Consider the following 18,022-nt stretch of genomic DNA (forward strand, 5'->3'; position numbering starts at 1 on the left):
CATCATACCTGAGAGGAATGTTTGGCTTCTCTTTGGAGGGAAGCTCACAACAAGACATCCCCCAGGTCACTGTTGCAGGGAATGTATCACAGAGGATGATCCCCCAAAAACCTCAACTTGTCTAAAGTTCACATTTTACTCCAATCCTGAAAAAAGGCTTGTAGAAAGACAAAAACGCACATTCACGTAGGAACAGCCTCATTCAAAATGTCCCCAAGATTGTCTACAGCCTTTTTTAAAGAGGGGATGGGGAAAACCAGAACCTTTGCGAAACCACAGTTGTCCATTTCACATGTCTGCCAAAAGACAATTGATCAAACTTCAGAAACGGAAATAAGCCTCATAGGCACACAAAGCAGCTGGAAAGAACATCTCAACATTTCAAAGGAAGGAAGCAGAGACAAAGCCACAGTAAAATCCTGAAAGCCCAGGTGCCAGCGTGATAGGCATAACGTAAGAATCCGAGCAACCAAAAAATATTTGTGATAGCATTATTATAACTCATCTTACATTGCAACACCATCCCACAGTTCAAGGCCAGATTTCGCTAGAAACAATACAAGGTGTTATGCTGCAAATAGATCAAATAAAAGCAGAGAAAACAAATGTTATTATTCCGGGTTTTTAGATGGGGAACCAAAGCAAAACAAGTCTTGCTGCAAGGTGCACAGTGCTTAAATCGGAAACTTTCTCAGGTCCCACTAGAGCACATCAGTCACAAACTCACTGCTCTACCTCCTATTACAATACAATAAACCATCTTCACAGCTGAGCGAAGCAGCCTGCAGTCAGGAATTAGTTACCCAGGCCTTTGAATGCAGGTCAAATGATTTCGACTCAGCCTGAAGGAAAGCCACGGTCCTGCAGGGAATTGGTCTCTCCTCTGGCCTCGTGCACAATGGCTGGTAAAACACAGGACCTACCTCTGCTGCTGCAGAAAAAGGAATAGCTGCAGTTAACTGCTTATCAGTCACCTGCGGAAACTGGGAATAAACATGCCATCAAATCACTGCTGCTGATTAGCATATCAGCAAGGACCTGCGCTACATTGGCATCCAGGGGACAAAGCAGATGGGGGGTAGAACAGCAAAGTTTATGGAAGCAGAAGAGATGTTACTACTGTTTATTTTAGTGATTGCGCTATAAGCATGCCCAGCATTTTATAGAAGAACTAGAGGCACGTGGGGGAAAACACTTCCCTGAATAAATAGCAGCACAGAGGTTTGCTCCTAGAAGGGGCTGGAGTAGGAGCATCATAGAGTACAAATGGGAATCAAAGAGTACTGAAGCTGCCTGCCTGATCAGGGATAGTAAAGAAGCATTCACTTAAGAGAAATTAAAGGCTGTTTAAATCTTTTTTTACACTTCTTATTTTGCCTATGTTCATAGAGCAATTCAGTTCCTATTTAGTCGTTTGCAAATCCAAAATAAAACACATTAAACTATCAAGGAGGGGGGTTAGGTAAAAGCATATTACTTCACCCTCCCAGTGAGCGAAGAGATTACATATAGTCATTTCCCGTGCCCCGGCTGATACACACGGACCTGTTAGGCTGCACTGACTTGAGAGTATGGACGGGAAATCAAAAGCAATTAACACATGACAGTTTGGGTTAGGAGGAGACAGCCAGGATGGGTATGACAGCAATGCAGTGATGAAAGGACAAAGCAGGGAGAAATAATCAGGAAGGAGGAGGAGGAAGGGTAACAGGACATCCAGAATCAAGCAGAGTGTTGCAGGCAGTCACAGGGCCTGGAGCGGGTTACAGAAAGAGAACAAAAGAGTTTAACCCTGCTTCATATGTAAGAATGGCTCTTTTAGAACAAGACAATAAACCATTAACCACAAAGCAGGGGAAAATGACCCTCAAGCCATGACCGAGAGGGAACAGTGCTACACTTGCAATAATTCAGAGTCTAATATTTTATTTCTTTATGTAGTGTAAGATCTCAATCAAGCTCCCACACACAGAGATAAAGTGAACCTTGCCAGCAGCCCTTTGAAAGCATGCAGGCCTCAGTGCTGGAGGGCTTCAAGCGCTGTCCTCAAACAGCATTGAAGAGGGCAGAGAGCAACTCGCCAACCTTGTCCTGCCTTTTCAGTCACCGCAATTTTCAAGGGATGCAGCCCAGTTTCTTTCCTATCGAAGCCTAAAACCAACTCTGGAAATTCCCACGTTAAAGCTACAAACTACATCCAATACCAGGGTATCAAATGACACTGCACAACTGCCATGAACCCAACCAGGACACTGAATTCAACCCCGTCCTCAGAAAACAACACAACCTACAGAGGGGGTTCTGGGAGGCTCTGGATTAATCACAGCTTGGGTTTGTATATGAAAACAAGCTCATAGACCAGCCAGCTCCATCTTTCACCAGGCAAAGCAGGTCCCTGTGCATTCCTGCCACCACCTTCCAGATCTTACCCAATCCTCATCTTTGGGAGAAGGCACCTGACAGGATCACACAGATAAAAATGCCTGTGGAGAAGGTGGTGAACTGTCCATACCATGCTCAAAAAACAGTTACACTGAGCACAAAGCACTCCAGGGTCTCCATCTTTAAGACCCTTGGGTGAAGACTGGAAGAGAAAGCTTGATCCTCAACCCCATCCTTCCTCTGGCAGGCAGCTCTGAGAGTGAGCTCTTTGACAGGAGCTGCGTCTTGGCTAGCCCACAAGCCAATTTAGAGCATGTATAAACCTTCAGAAGACAGTTTAAGAAGAGCCTCTGAATGCAGACAGAAATGGCAATTATTAATTTTCTAAATAGAAATCTGACTACTTAAGCCTTATTTAAAAGTGTGCCTGTCTCTATAATTACACAGTCTTAATTTGTTTTCTTTACGACACAATAAATAAGGTGTGCACAATTACCCTCTGCAAATACAAGACATTGCCTCCTGACTGGCTGGCTGAGTACGCAGCCGCCCAGGAAAGCATTTAGAAGGAATCACAGTCTCTTAAGTACCTGCTTCCCAGTAAATGAGGATTCAGGCACTGCGAACATCAATTTATCTAGCTCTAGGCACAACCTGCTGGGAGCCTTCTCTCCTACATGCACAGCTCGACTGTCCCACAGCCAGAGAAGGCTGGACGCTTTGGCCAGCAGCAAACAGGTCCTGTCCTCTCCTGCGCACTGATTCCTGGTGCACTGTTAAGCTGAGCTCCCCTGTGGACTTCCCAGTGCCTAATGAGGAATGCGATAATGTTGTAGTGCCTTGTGGGGAAGAATACAACCACCTCTCTTTAGTATTCCTCTGCCTGTTTTCATGATACATGTAGGAACTTGATAGCCTCATGACTTGTAATCCTCTTTCCAGTTCAAATAAATTGGCCAAAGCATTCCAGTGTTATTAGGAGAAGGACAGAGAGAGTGAGAGCAAGACTTTTTCCTTAATAAGCCGTGCTAAAGACAGTGACATAGTAAATATGCATTCAGGTGGTTTATATATCTCGAATCTGGGAACCGTATCATCCTAAAGTTTTCTTGTACAGCCTCAAGCCAAAGACTGAGGTTTTCTGTCAACACCAAACATTTCCTACATTCACCGGCATCACCTCCTAACATGAACTTCCACAAATCTTGGCTACTAGGGCTCAGTTTTCCACAGCCTAGACCTGCTAGGCTAGAACACCTCGCATCCAGTGTGTGGTGTTCTCCAGGACCATCCCCGTTTTAGCTGCACGGGAATGGGACAAGAAACACACAGGTGCAACTTTTCCTAGTGAGCAGACCTCCAGCGAGGTCTGGTCACAGAAGGACACTTGTTGATATCCAGTTTAGATCAGACCCACATCCTTCCACCTTCAACATCCAGCCAGTACTTGTTCTGGAAGGAGCTGCCAGCAGAAACGGTAGATCCACATTGCAAAACCCACTGTTACATTTTGGATTAATTGCCTCTGTAGCAGTGATGGGCTTTCTCAGCACCAACAACCAAACAAGCCATGGAGCCTTAACTCTCCTCATTCAAGGAGAGGGATCCAAAGCTATTTCTAGGTCCGCACCTCTGGCTCCCAGTCACCCACCGCTCCTCCGCTGATTAGGCTGGCCTCAAGCCCCTTCCACTTGTACAGCTAATTTCAGACTTTAAAGGACAAGCATGACTCCGCCAGGCTGCACTTGGGAGCATTTTGGGGTCTACCGCTCAGGCAGCTGAATGCTGAAAATCCCCTTCATGGCTTTCTCGCTTTTCCTCCCTGACTCTATGCTGGGAAAGCGGGGGGCAAACACCAAGCCAAACCTTATCCAGAACCATTATCTTTCAACAAACCCCCACAAACCTGATCTCCTGCAATTAGAGCTGGGATAAGTGATCTGCTTGTGATTGCACAGCTGGGGTCTGAAGACAAGTGCGTGCACAGAGGACGGGCCAGAAATAGAAGTTGCTGGGAGAAGGCAGAGCTATCTATCTGGCCCATCTGAGAAGAGGAAACCTTGATGAGACGCACTGGGGAAAAAACTTACTTCAGCAGGAAACTGGGGTTTAACCCAGGATGGGGGGGGGGGCAAAAAACCCCAGCATTTGAGTCCTCACAATTTGTACATGAGCTTTCATGTGGAAAAATGCCTGCTGCTGCTCAGACCCAGCTTGTAGCACCCCGCAAAGGTCCAGCCCAGGGTGCCCACTACCCTGTGCCAGCCCTCTCTGGCTGTGAAACCTCTCTGTCATTTATTAGTCACATTTGCCACCTTATTGACTCAACTCCACCTGCAACCATCCAAACAGCCAGCAAAGGAGAAGGAAAACCAGGGCGGCGGTGATAACACGTAGCAGTAACTCAACAAGCCTTAAGCACACCATCCCATGGTCCCCAGCCCTGCACCCGTCCAGCTGCAGCCAGCCCCGCCACAAGGGGATTGGGACAGTATCCCTCACTCCTGTCAGCTACTGTACCTGGTTACAGCAGCCCAAGACTTACAGCAGAGTGACATTTCCATTAATCCTTTTATCCCTGGCTCCTACGTGCAGCAGCTGCTGAAAATGTCAGGCCTTCGGCGAGCTGAGCTCCCCAGGAGGCAGCAGCTGTGGAGGCCAAGGAGACACCGCAACACGCTTGTGTGGTGCCATGGCCGTGGAGGGGATCCTGGCTGGAACCAGGTGCCTGCCAGGCTGCGAAAAGACTCAGGAGCCACCTCGCTCCACATGTCAGGGAGAAAGAGCCCCAGAAAAAGCAGCCTGGCTGCAAGGGAGCAGCAGCACCATGGCCTGAGAGCCTCTGGGGAGCAGGAAGGAGCCACCATCCCGGCAAGCACCAGGTCTCCATCCCCAGGTGCCCGGCATCTGCCATGGAGGACATCCACCTTGCAAACATCCACGCTGCCAGGTCCCAGGAACAGCATCAAAACCCAACGGCAAACACTAAACAAATAATATACTTAACTTGCCTCGAGCTTCAAAAGGCAAGGAAAGAAAGATGTTAAGAACATGATCAATCTTACACGGCCCGAGCAGTAAACAAACACATATTTCATCACCACATACCAACCTTAACTCTTGACACAAGATGGATGTGGGGTTTTTTTCCAATCGCAAAAGTAATCTCAAAAGACAAAACCAAACACTTTTGGAAAAAGCAGCAACAATCGCATGTGTACACATTAACGACACATTCAGCCTCAAACCGAGCGCACGTGGCCTTCTAAACTCCTGCGACATCCAAACTAATTTCACCAGGAATCAAGTGTTGTTCATTTTATCTGCTAGATACATAAACAGCAACTGCACAATTGACTAACGACCCCCTCCACCCCCAAATCAATTGGGAGAGGTATTCAGAGACAACAGTTCCCAGGAACAAAGAACTACACAAAACAAAACAAACACTACAAATCAAAATAACAAAGCGCAGAAATCGGGAAAATCCCAGTGGTCAGCATTAAGGAGGGTTTATGTTGACAAAATAAGTACTTCTTCAAACTCAAAAAGGCGCTGTGCCTGTTCATAATGCCCTTAACTATTCATGCCCTTTGGTACTGCAGATCTCCTATTTAGCAAGTACTTTACTGTCACTTAGCAACTGTAACTGGTTTTCCATAAAGGAAGCTTTTGGGGTTTTTCAGTTCACATCATCTCCAAGCAGACATCAAAAGACAAATCTATCCTGCTCTGCAGGTCACATCTATCTCCCTCCTCCAGGAACATGTCCATATCGATGGCCGCACGCATCCACAAGCTCAAACAGATGCGTGCTCCTGTCGTTTTTCATGGAAGAAGCCACTAGCACTGGTTTCTAAAACGCAGGGAGACACACACTCTCCATCCAGCCCATCAGCTCGTGCCCAAGGCCAGGGACCTCTCACCTTTTATATCTATACCAGAGATGAGAGGGGGTTGATCTCGGACACAGTCACTTTGACGAGATAATTCAAGCCCATGGAGCACCTTGCACACTGGCCTGAAATTCAGGCTTTCCATTATCACCTTGGGAAAAGTAAATATGTATCCATAAAAGAAATCAGTGCCCTTGGCCTCAAGGATGCAGAAATTCCCTGGGACGCCATAACTTCTGGCTAATGATGCCCCAGCAGCTGGACAACTGTGTAATGTCCCATGATAACAGGACTCCAGCCTCTCCAGCACAAAACGTCCCTACCCCAGGCCTGCTGCAAACGCCAGTTTAAGAAGTCAATAATTAGGAGCAGAGCTGGCAGCCCCACACCCCAGGATTTGTGCCAGAAAAGTGCCCTTTGGCTAACAGCTAAGGGGCGGGCCAGGCTCCAGCCGCGTGCTGGGTCACGCCGCTGCCCGCAAACTCTGCGGAAAGGGAAGTGTGTACCAGCCACTGCAAGGCTGCTAATGAAGCAAGCGCTCGTTAGAGCAGCGATCAAAGCTGGGCCAGTTATTAGACATCGAAACCCATCAGTTGCCCAGCAGGAGCTCACCCCATCCTGCATCAGGACCCACTGCACTTCATTGCACCTTCACTTTTCCTTCTCCTCCCCTTTACCACCTTTCCCTCCCTTTCCCCATCATCATCCATCCCCCTTCCCTCCTGCTGCTCTCCCCAACAGATACTTTGGGGATCTGCTTTGCGCGTTGCCTTTCCACAGGGAGCAGAGGGAAAAGACGGCAGGAGCCGCCAGCACTCACATGTAGCGCAGGTGAGGGTTCTTGGCAAAGGCGCGTGGCTGGATGTTTCGTAGTCCTGAGTTCCTGATTGTCCTGCAAAGAGATGCAGAAGGGCAGCGATGGAGTCAAGGCGGACAACTGCTCTAACCCCCTGCGCTCAGCACTCAAGGCGCACTAGGAGTCCTGGATTCCCGACCCCAGGAGGCACATCTCTTCCCAGACAGCCTCTATGAGTTACAAGCAAAGAGGAAATTGGGCTTTTCAGCTTCATCTGATAGGGTGACAGCACAGGCTCAGCACAGAGCAGCTGCTGGGCAAAACTCTCCCCCAACATCCGCCAAGGCTTGCTGGGGTGGCCTGGAGCATCTTGGGCTCCTCTCCCTCCATCTTCACAAGTGGCACTGCCTGCTGCCACAGCAAACCTAACCCCCAGCACCACCATCTCCCCCTCCCTCAAACCTAAGAGAAAACCCTTCTGCGTGCAGCTCTGATAAGGAGGGGTGAGTATTTTGTGTAGGGAGTTACAGACATTGAAGGGGGAAATCCTCTTCCCATCCTGTCTTAGAGAAGCTGTTATCAGCGGTATGACCAGGGTTTATCAATATCTGCTGCAGACAAAAGTATGCCTGACTTCCATTCTCGCTTTCTGAGGTGAGATGAGAACAACAGTCAGCCTGCTTACAAAGGGGGCATGTGTTAAAAGTACAGCTTGCTGGGGTTTGGTTATCAAGTGCTCAGCACTGGAGACCTGTCCTCCAGCCAACAGGCAAGCTGTACCTAATGTAAAGCTCCCAGTGAAACACATTAGCGGCGTCTCCACTTAACCCCGAGCAACACTGTGCATCTCACAGAAGCAGCACTCAGGGCTCTCCCAGCCCCAGGAGGATGCAGGAGAGGGAATTAAAAGATTAAGTGGTATCCTCACTTGGCCAGGCTTCCCAAGCACCTGGCAAGTCCCTTCAATCTCATGGACCTCAGTTTCTCCTCCATGACACACATAGTTGATGTCTCCCGGTGCATAGAGGCTTGTGCAGGGAAGATGCCATTCCCTTATCACGCAGTACCACCATGATGGCAACTGCACTAAATGAGGACCAACAGCCCGGCAATGAAGGATCAGTGGAGACAGCTGGAATTTTGCATTGTGGGGCTGAAATGAGTCAGAACAATGCACAAACCCAGAACCGGAAGAGTGTGGGAGAAGAGAGGTCAGGGCTGATGTGTGTTGACAGAGCTGTCATGAGCTAACAATCTTCCTTCTCGCAGACCCAGCAAGGACCAAAAAGCACTTCATCCCCATTTTGCCGAGTCTCATGGCAAAATACGGCAGAACCAGTAGCTTAAACAGGCTCTGAACACGGCAGCGTGGGGACTGCAGACGGAAGGAAGCCACAGCTCTTTGCTGGAAGGAAGGGGGTGCCCAGTGCTCTTCTCCTCCCCGACATGCAGGACATACTCACAGCCTCTGGAGTCCCGTGTACAGCTCCATGTCAACGGCATTCAGCGTCTGCAAGTTCTTCCAGTTCTCTATGTGTCTGTGGAGAAGAAGGAAAGGCTCAGCTGTGGCACAACCAGATGGTCGCTCTGCCCAGGGACTGCACACAGCAAGAGCATATCATGCCCACCCAGCCCCACGCCTCTTCCCACCTTCCTTTCAGCCAAAACCTTCTTGCAACACGTCTGTGGATTGGACCTGCTCAGGCTTCAGCATCCACATCCTCAGACACATACGGCAAGGCATCCCGTAGCCAAAACAAGAGGTTTCTCATGCTGCTTTTTATTCTGTCTTCCCAGTGCTTTGGGAAAGCCAAATAACATGGTTTTAACAACAGTTTCAAGTGCGGAATGTGCAACTGATCCATTGAACATCCTCGCCCAAGTCATTGCCCCTCTCTGCACCTTGCAGCGCGCATCAGTGAAACAAAGACGTGATCGAGACAGCTCACGCAAAAGGAGTGAATGCAAATATAACCTCTCAACAAAAACTTGGGGCCTAAATAGAAAAAAAAAAAAGTCATATATTTATCCAGTCTCTCACTGGGGTGGACAAACAGGGTCCTAGCCTTTGCTGGCTGGAAGTGCTGCTGGGAGCAGCGCATCAAACTTAGTTTGGAAACCGTGCCTTTATTATAAATTCCTCAGTCGCCCGGGGCGCTCTGGCAGGTATGTTATAGAGAACAAAACCAGAAATAGATCTGTCACTACGGGATCGTTATTCAGTAAATATTAGAGCTGGGTGAAGGTGACAGATCGACAGCCCCAGAGAACGGGGTCCCCTGTTATCGGCAGCCAGGAGCGATGCTGGCAGCAGCATGGCCAGCTGGCTGTATCCATGGGCCTCTGCTAACAAGATGCAACGCTGCATGGTGGGGAAGGAGTTCAGTCCTCATCCTCCAGGCAGCCCTTGGTTAGTTCAGGCTTTCTCCCACATTAAACCCAGACACCCTTCCACCAGAAAGCATGTACGTTTTCAAGAGGGACTTTGCGGCAGAGCAGGTGGAGGCGGTCCTCTCTCAAAGTGAGCTGAGAGAGGGGAAAAACATCTGGCTGGCCCCCTTATGTGAAAGAAGCCCAACCTCAAAGTTTATGAACGCGTGCACCCAAGCTCACATCTGCCTTGATGCAATAATTGGCTTTGGACTTGGCCCTGGAGAGGGGAAACATTTCCAAGTGATGCAGGGTTGGGGTGATAAGCCAACACTGAGAACCACCCCCTGATTCTAGGCAAGAAGGTTGCAGGACCCCACATGGTGGTCCAGAGGGTGAGTAAGCCAAAGAGAGACCTTTGACCACTTCCAGAGCAGTCACAGGGGCCACAAGTTTCTCCTCCAGCACTCGCTAGGCCTTGTACTTGCATAAGAACAGATGAATTAGAATGACAAAAATATACAGACCTATTTGAGCTATATCCCAAATAACATCCAGCTCAAGAAAGAAAAATACAAAGCCTGGACTAAACCTAAATGTACTTCTCTGCTCTCGCCATGCAGATCCAAGAAAAGCAGAGACCCGCAAGAGTCACCTCTGCTTTCCACATGTTCCATAATTGTCTGCATACCCCGAGGGGTTAGCGTAAGGACACAGCATAAGCTCCCAACCGGCTGCTGCATGACAGCGTAAGTTACGGTTCATCCTCAATGACCTGCTCGTCAGCTTGGATCGCCTGTGTCCCAGACAGAATGAGAAACAGGACATTATTACAGCCATTTCGTATTCCCTGTGAACACTTGCAGAACAAAACACAGACTGGGAGGCGTCAGTCAGGAGATCCGACGGCTCGCTTGAAACCCTTCCGAGACAGGGAAGGACTGTGAGATGAGGTCCTAGGCCACAAGATTCCAGGACTGAGCAAGGCTAGAAATACAAGTTGAAGGCATTTCCCAACTGCAGCTCCTACAACCCAAATGAGAGGGTCCTCCAAGAGAAAGAACGAACATGGGAAGAAACCGGAATGGGATGATATGAGTTTACCACCAGGGCATGCTGAAGCTACAGCATCCAAGCAATGACCTTCAGGGAGGGATGGAGCAGCCCCGAGCCAGGAGCTATGGAGCAACCACAGCTGGGAAGGAGGCGGCGGCCAGATTGGCTCTTGTTTTATTGATTGTGTTTGCTAAAAAAAGTCAAGGTTATTTTTGACCTGACACTCAAAGCCATGTGGGCAGCATTGTAGAAGAGGCAGAAAAAGACCCAGTCTTGTTTCCAGCAACACGCACAGACATCACTTTCTGTCAACTCAGCAATGGGATACGGGGGGGGCCCATCATGGCCAAGTTCCCCAGAAGTGACATTACACTAGACCGTAAATAAAACTCCACAACCTGTGTTCCAGCCTCCCAAACAAAGCCCATGATCTTCCTGAGCCAGATATGCTTTGGTATGTTATTTAAGGTGGACACACCACACCCATAAAGGGAGAGACAAGACAAGCAACAGCGGAAATAAATACATACATACACACACCCCGCTACGTACAGGGTAATCCTCCAACCCAGCAGCTGCTTTACATAGAGTGCAACACAGGGAAATAGCATCATCTTGAATTAGGTGCACAGATCAGCAAGGGACTTTGAGTCCTTTAAGCTACACAGACGCTTCCCTTCTCAGGGACTCCCAGAAATGGCTCTTCCCCTTTTCTCCCCCTAATTTTTCAGCTCCGCATCTGATTTTTCAGCTTAGCAGGAGTTGCACCCATGCTCCTAGAAGTGGCAAATCAGTCTTGGTTCACCCTGAAGATACACCAGGAAAATAATTTTCTTTGGTTCTCTGTTGCTTTGGAAAGAATAGCGTAACTTTGTGCTGGCTGGATTCACCTGAACCCACTTTAAAAACAAAACAGAAACACATCTTATTCTGAAAACTCAAGGAGTCAAGCTGTGATTGCAAAATTGGCAGTGGCTGCACAGGAAAGCAAACCAACCAAGCAAAGAAATTCCACCCCTAGAACTTCAGTCCCTCTTCACATCCTTCAGTATCTCAACTACATCCCCCTCTTTTCCTTCCAGGGTTTTGCTTGCTTTAGAAATCTTATATCCTCCCAATTGCTGCCAAAGACCGAGACCTTCCCTTCTCCTTTGCCTCGGTTCATTAACCTGGCAGGAACACGGGTGCTGGGTTCAGCCAAACACAGATGTGACAACTCCCAGCCCTGCCCTGGTCTCTGCGATCAGGCTGTGAGGTATGAATTACAGTCAGTGGGTTACTCCCTCCTCCCTGCAAACATCTCTGAATATATACAACTGTGGCATTCCTCAGTTATTACTAAGGTAAGCCGCTCTTCTGCAAGATGCAATAGCTTCAAGAGCAATACCATACTTCACAAACCCTGAAGTGCTCACCATCATCCACCTAGACTCATTTCCAACTTCTAATCAAGACCATATGAGATGCATCGCTAACGCAGATGAGATTACTCACTTTTGGGCTTTTTTTGGAGGGTGAGTTGGAGGGAAGGGGGTGTTTGCTTAAACACTCACTTCTTTCTCATGCTTCTTGTCTGTTTGGAGGGTCCTGCTGGTCCAGGTCTCCTTGCATGGCAGAGGTGCCTTTATATCATGCCTTTTGCAGACCGGTCAAAGTCCACCTTAGGAGTAGCTGTGGCTTTACCTTCCCAACTTGTACTGAACTCCCCTGCTCTTCTCATTTCTTTACCCACAAGTATTTTACATCCATTTTCTCTTGTGTCAAAACCATCTTTGCTTAAGCAGCTCTTTTCCTTTCCTGGCATTTCCTCTTCCCTCCTTTACAAGCAAGAGCCAAACCCACCCAACTATCATTTGTTACACAAGGCCAGCTCTTCTAAGGCAGCGCGTCTGTACCAAGCAGTGAAGTGCAAGGCAAATTGTCTCAAGTGCCTTGAAGAGATACTAACTCAAGTCCCAGAAGTGATGCAGATGTATCGCTCAGGCAGAGACCTGGTGAAGAGGTTATTTTGCTTCTGGTTTCAGACCCAGCACAACTGGCACTCGCGCTTGGTGACCTATGCAAGAAGGACCACTGCGATAGACACTGGAATAGAAAAGTGCTCCCTGTTTTATTCATCAGCCTATTTAAGCCTCTTTTTCTTGAATAAGAGCTACCAAAAACATAGAACAGTCTCCAGGAGGTTTCACTTGTATCACAGCACAAGCAACTCCCCAGTTAACACTGGAAACACCTTGACTTGTAGCCTGAGATCACACCGGCCTTTCTCACAGCCCCGTCAGCCTGGTGGCTTGTTTTAACCCCATAATCGAGCACTGCCGCTGGCACTTCTATCAACCAGGTCATTTCCAACTGACATAATTTCCTAGCTGGCAGCAAATGTCCCTTTTACACCCACATTCACATTCATCCCACTTTACATTTTGGTTTTGCTACTGCAGCTCCTCCCCTTGGCCATCTTCATCCCGGTCTATGCTCCCACAGCCCCAGCACTGTGCCAGCAGTGAAACCCACAAACATGCTCCTGCCTTTTGTGCCAGCGTCCTCAACGAAAGCAGGAGTCAACATCACCTCCAAAGAATCTCAGCGGTTATCTCCTCTTTCAACACCTCCCACCACCACTATTCCTTTACCCACCTCTTCACCTACAATGGCTGGACTACACTGTGTCTTTTCCAGAGAAACAAACCACTTATGATTTAATGCAGCATTATATTAACCTCTCACCGTGAAGTCATCTCTTTGCCGAGGAAATCAGTTACCTTTCCAGAGGAAGACATGGGGCAAGACAACTTTAGGACAACCCTGCATCGTACCTCAGCCATGGAGGCTGTACCTGCAGCCATGCTTTTAAAACTTGTTGAAAGCCTTGTAGACTACTGAAGTCAGACCAATGGTCAATCCACAGCACGGGCGCTGTGTCCCAGTTAACAGTGAACTTACGAAGCATGGAGTCCTGTTTGTCAGCTCTGGAGCTCACAGGCATCATGTCTCACCCCCAGATCATCGAGTGAAGTAAGGGGGCAGATGTCTTTGCCCCCACATCATACAGAGGTAGATCAGCAATCTTGACTGTATGGTCACCAAGTCACAGGGTGTATGTTTCAGCTGGTCTCCAGAAGTGCCAGGATCTTGACTCACTTGCTGGAAGGGGACCGGTAGCCACCAACCCAGTGGGAACGGGCATTTCCTTTCATTCCCAAGACACCATGCAAGGAGGTGTTTGACAACACAGGCCAGTGTCACCTCCTTGAGATCTCGCAGCAAGTCTGCACAGGTCCACATGCTCCCTTCCCAGTCCAGGGCCAATGCGGCAAGGGAGATGAGAATATCCACTGGGATTTAACCACAGACAGGTGCGTTTTGTCCCACATGCCTGAGGCAGAGGTGAAAAACAGCCTCTTATGCCAATTTACATTGAGGCTACTTAATGTGTCTGGCCTTCCTTCACCCTCCTCATACAACAAGGATAATATTTATCTAATCTCTCTCAGCTTTTCAAGCGCTGTGGTCAATAACTAAAAAAGGCACTTGATAAGAGCCAAGTATTACATAGCATGTGTACACACGTGCTACCCAAATTTATATCTAGCCCAGATCGGAGGGGAATGATTTTTCATCAGGATGCCATCAGCTCCATTCACCACCAGAGCAGATGACACGTCTCCGTTAGAGTCATGCCACGCAAGTGCCACCACTGGTGTTTGGATGCTGGGCAGCAAATAAATTGCGCTCCAGCAAGCGGGCAGCACCCCGACACACACATTTTTGTATATATACAGGAAAGGCAAACAGAGCATTTGAATCCTCTCTCTTGTAGGGCAACAGGAAAATTGATTTGTCATCCAGGCATATAATACCTCGCGATCCAGACAGAAGAATTAGCTTACAATTACCTGATACGTTTAGCATTATAAACAAATCTCCTGGCATGCCAGCTCCAGACCATGCAAATATGAATTTGATTGCAGGGGGGAAAATAGAGGGAAAATAAGATGTCTCTTAAAACCCTTGACCAGTAAGACCTGCCTCCTCCAAGCAGAGGTGCTGCAGATGTCGATGGGAAGCCCTGGATGCTGGGAAACCCATGGCACTGGGGGCAGGTCCCACACCCCAGGGCAAAGCACAGCCACGGTGTGGACCGACGGCTCCTTTTATCCATCCCTCGCACCCCACGCAGGGCTGAGGAAGCCATAAAGGAACCAGCCATCTTTCACAGTATTATAAGGCACTTATCGCATACATTTAATAACCAGAGGCACAAAGGACTTGATTCCCTCAATATGGAAGCTGTAAAAGTGAATTGGTAACTAAACATTAAAGGCAAGTGAAGCTGAATAAAGACTTATGAGGGCAATATTTTCCCCACTTAAAGCGCGGGCTTCCCCTTCTCAAAAGCGCATGGAAAAGTCACCCCAGCGGCAGATAACTTTGCATCGTTAAGGATAATTTGAGGTCAGTAACAGAAAGCCGGGGCGGGGGGGGAGGTGGGGGGCGCAAGTAAATCCAGCTTTGTAGAAACAATTATGAGCATAACCCCACAGTATAATTGTGATTCGTCAAGGTAACGATCATAAAACACACCACTGTGACACAGCTCCCTCTGCAAAAGCAGATCTGCTCCTCTCGCTGAGGCCACGTAGGGATATGTGGGTGCTGTGGAGGGTGCAAGGGGGACGTACCCAGTCCCCATCCCATGGGCCCAGCCACATCCAACCCAATGATCCAAACCAGGCCCTTCCAGAAAGGCCGGGCACAGGAAAAAGTCCCAATCCCTTGCTGTCTGGGGAGGGTGTTGGAACGATACAGCCACCACAGTGTGATATCTCAATGGTCTTCCTGGAGGAACCCAACTGCTACACACGAGCAACTCATGGAGCATAAGGCATCCAGAGGAGAGGACTCCACTGCAGGACATCTTTCGGATGAGCCTGGACAAGCTTCCCGGTCACCCCAACATCATCTGCCTGAAACCAGGCTGGCTAGGAGCAACTGCTAGGTGCAGAAATGCTGCTACAGCGGCACTAACAAGATTGCCACATAAAGACGCCCTACCGTGGACGATACCCTGAGAAACAGCTTTAAGCTCTGCTGAAACACATGGTTTTTCCAGGCACTGCAAGTAAGCGATGCTGCCTGGCACCCATAAGGATGCCAGGAGCACAGGAGCTGCACCTAAAGGAGCGAGGGAAAGTGCCTGCATTTGGAAAAACAGACAGCAGCGCCAACATGACCAGGATCTCACCCTTTGCTTTTGTCCCCAGGGACATGAGGCCCTCTCAGGCACAGGGTGCCACGGTTCCCATTGTGCCCACTGGTTGTGGATTCACTCATTTTCCTTTTACGATCTCCACAAGCCTCCAGCTCACCCCAGGGCAGCCGCCACATCCCACACCCGCTTTGGCTGGTGACTTACAGAGCAGAGAGCTTCCCTTCCAGGGACAATGTGTCAGGATTACTAGAGGACAGCGGGCTGCCTGGACCCAGCCTGGACAGATTGCTGCAGCGCACGGAAAGCAGTATGTTCCCGTTATCACACACTACATCCAAGGTTTTTCAGCGCAGGAAAAGTTATGCCCAGTCACTCGCTTTCAGAAATGAAGAAATAGGCACAAGTGGGGCGGCAGAGCTGAAGAAGTGCTGTGGGCAGCTGTGCAACTGCCATCATAACAAATACCCTCCTCAACATCCCATCACTATTACTCAGCTAGTGGTGGGAGAAAGCAGCTCTGGGGTCCCAGGCAAGAACTAGGTGTCCAAAATCATCCCAGTGCTGAAGAAACCTCATTTATCAGAGACAAGCAAAGGTGCAAAAGTTTCAGGAGGAAACTCTAAAGGGCTGCAGCATCTCCTGCATGGGGAGCAGGGTTGGAGGGACGGTGCCCCTGAACCCCGCTGCGTATGGGCTGGGCTACTGGCTCAGCCCCAGCTCCCTGCCCACCACCTTGGCACCTCCCAGCTGCTGCAGGCTCTCTCACACCGCTTTGTTATTTATTGCCTATCACTACCTGGGCCCTGCACTGTCTCTCGGACACCACCAGAAGTCAGAGAGCACGAGATGGGATGAGCAGTTTTAGTCCCGCAGATGTGGACATAAATACACAAGCGCGACCACCTTGGGGTGAAGCATCAGCAAGAGCAAGAGCTCACACCCCATCTACAGCATCAGCCATAGCTCGCTCCCCTTTTCCTCTGGGTGGCAGACTCAAAAATGATGGTATTTCCCCAAAAGGGCATTTCTTTCTTTACTTTTCAGCAGCAGAGCCTGCAAGGCCAGTCCTCTGTGCCCAGAGAGGTGCTTCCCACGGTTAAAGGTGGATCTGGGGTACGTGGAGCAGAGGGTCCTGCTCGGGGCCACTAACACGAACCTGCACATGTCTAATTGTCTAATCACAGTGCATCTCTGAGGCAGCTGTGCAGCCCACTGGGCAATCCAAGGGCAGAAAAAACAATTCCCCTGGGAGTTTTACACCAAACGCGAACCTCAAGGCGAGGCAGCACCCTTTGCTTTACGGGCCGCGGGAGACCCAAAGAGCTCCCCTTTTTAGGAAGCTCCCCAGGCACCTGCCATGCCAAAGGAAAAGATGCTTTTATCCACAGGATTTTATACACAGCGAGAGCCAGCAATGTGCAGCGTTTTGTGGTCTTTAAAGATCAAACGGCATTTTATAGAGGAAGCAGCATCCTGGTCAAAATCAGCTTCAGTAATCATATTCTGCCTTATTAAACCCTCCCTGCAACTTCAAACTGGAGGTCAGATTCCCTCACACTCCCATCTGCAAACAGGTCCAGGGCTTTTCAGAAATTAAAATATAAATATAATATAAATTCATGCAGGCAGACAAAGCTGCCAAGTTCTGCTCCAAAGGCAGCTGTGCTTCTCTCCTGGAGAGCACGGTGCGCGCACACATTAGCAAGACAAGGAGACGTACTAAAGGTACGGGATCACTAAAGTTCAGCTTGGCAGGAATAACTCTCGGTAGAGAGTAGTGCCAAAGCGCGTGCGATGGAAAGGAGCCCCCCCAAAAAAGGCACAGGGCTTTGAAGATGGGCAAGACAATGTCCTGATAGACCGTATTAGCTCAGCTAGGACCCAAAGGGGAACGCTGCCAGCCACATGCATGCATTGCACTTCATGCTGTGCTTGAAGACAGGAAAATGGATGGAGGAGGAAAAGCAGAAAATAAAATCTCCCACAAGCTGGCTGTTACTGTGATATACGGCGCCGGGAACGAGGAGGCAGGAGCAAGAGTCCAGCAAGAGCTGGGGATGAGGCAGCACAAGCGCCGCGGTGGGAGGGGACTGTGGTCCTTAATCCGGACGCGCCGCCACGCACCCACACAAACCCACAAGCAGACTTTCTAAAACCACAGCCTCCACAGGAGTCTAAATTCGGAAGCTTTTTAAATCCACATCAGCTTTATCCCAAACCCTGTTTCAACGTAGCTGCAAATTTTCGGGCAGATCCTTCCCGCTGCTCCCGCGCCTGGATCCCAAAAAGGGGCACAAAACCCAGAGCTCA

The 18,022-nt window shown here is 49.1% G+C and overlaps 1 protein-coding gene across 4 annotated transcripts in view; it reads right to left on the reverse strand.

Moving 5' to 3' along the window:
* Positions 1-18,022, reverse strand: part of NTRK3 (neurotrophic receptor tyrosine kinase 3) — a 228,694-nt gene that overhangs the window by 185,223 nt on the left and 25,449 nt on the right. For all 4 annotated transcript variants that reach the window (XM_054214890.1, XM_054214889.1, XM_054214891.1 and 1 more), the window contains 2 exons: positions 8,538-8,612; positions 7,099-7,170 (listed from right to left, as the gene is read on the reverse strand). In XM_054214890.1, coding sequence (XP_054070865.1) covers positions 7,099-7,170; positions 8,538-8,612 — 147 coding nt within the window. The remainder of the gene's footprint in view (positions 1-7,098; positions 7,171-8,537; positions 8,613-18,022) is intronic.

Source organism: Rissa tridactyla, chromosome 9, assembly GCF_028500815.1.
Source record: "Rissa tridactyla isolate bRisTri1 chromosome 9, bRisTri1.patW.cur.20221130, whole genome shotgun sequence".
Lineage (NCBI taxonomy): Eukaryota > Metazoa > Chordata > Aves > Charadriiformes > Laridae > Rissa > Rissa tridactyla.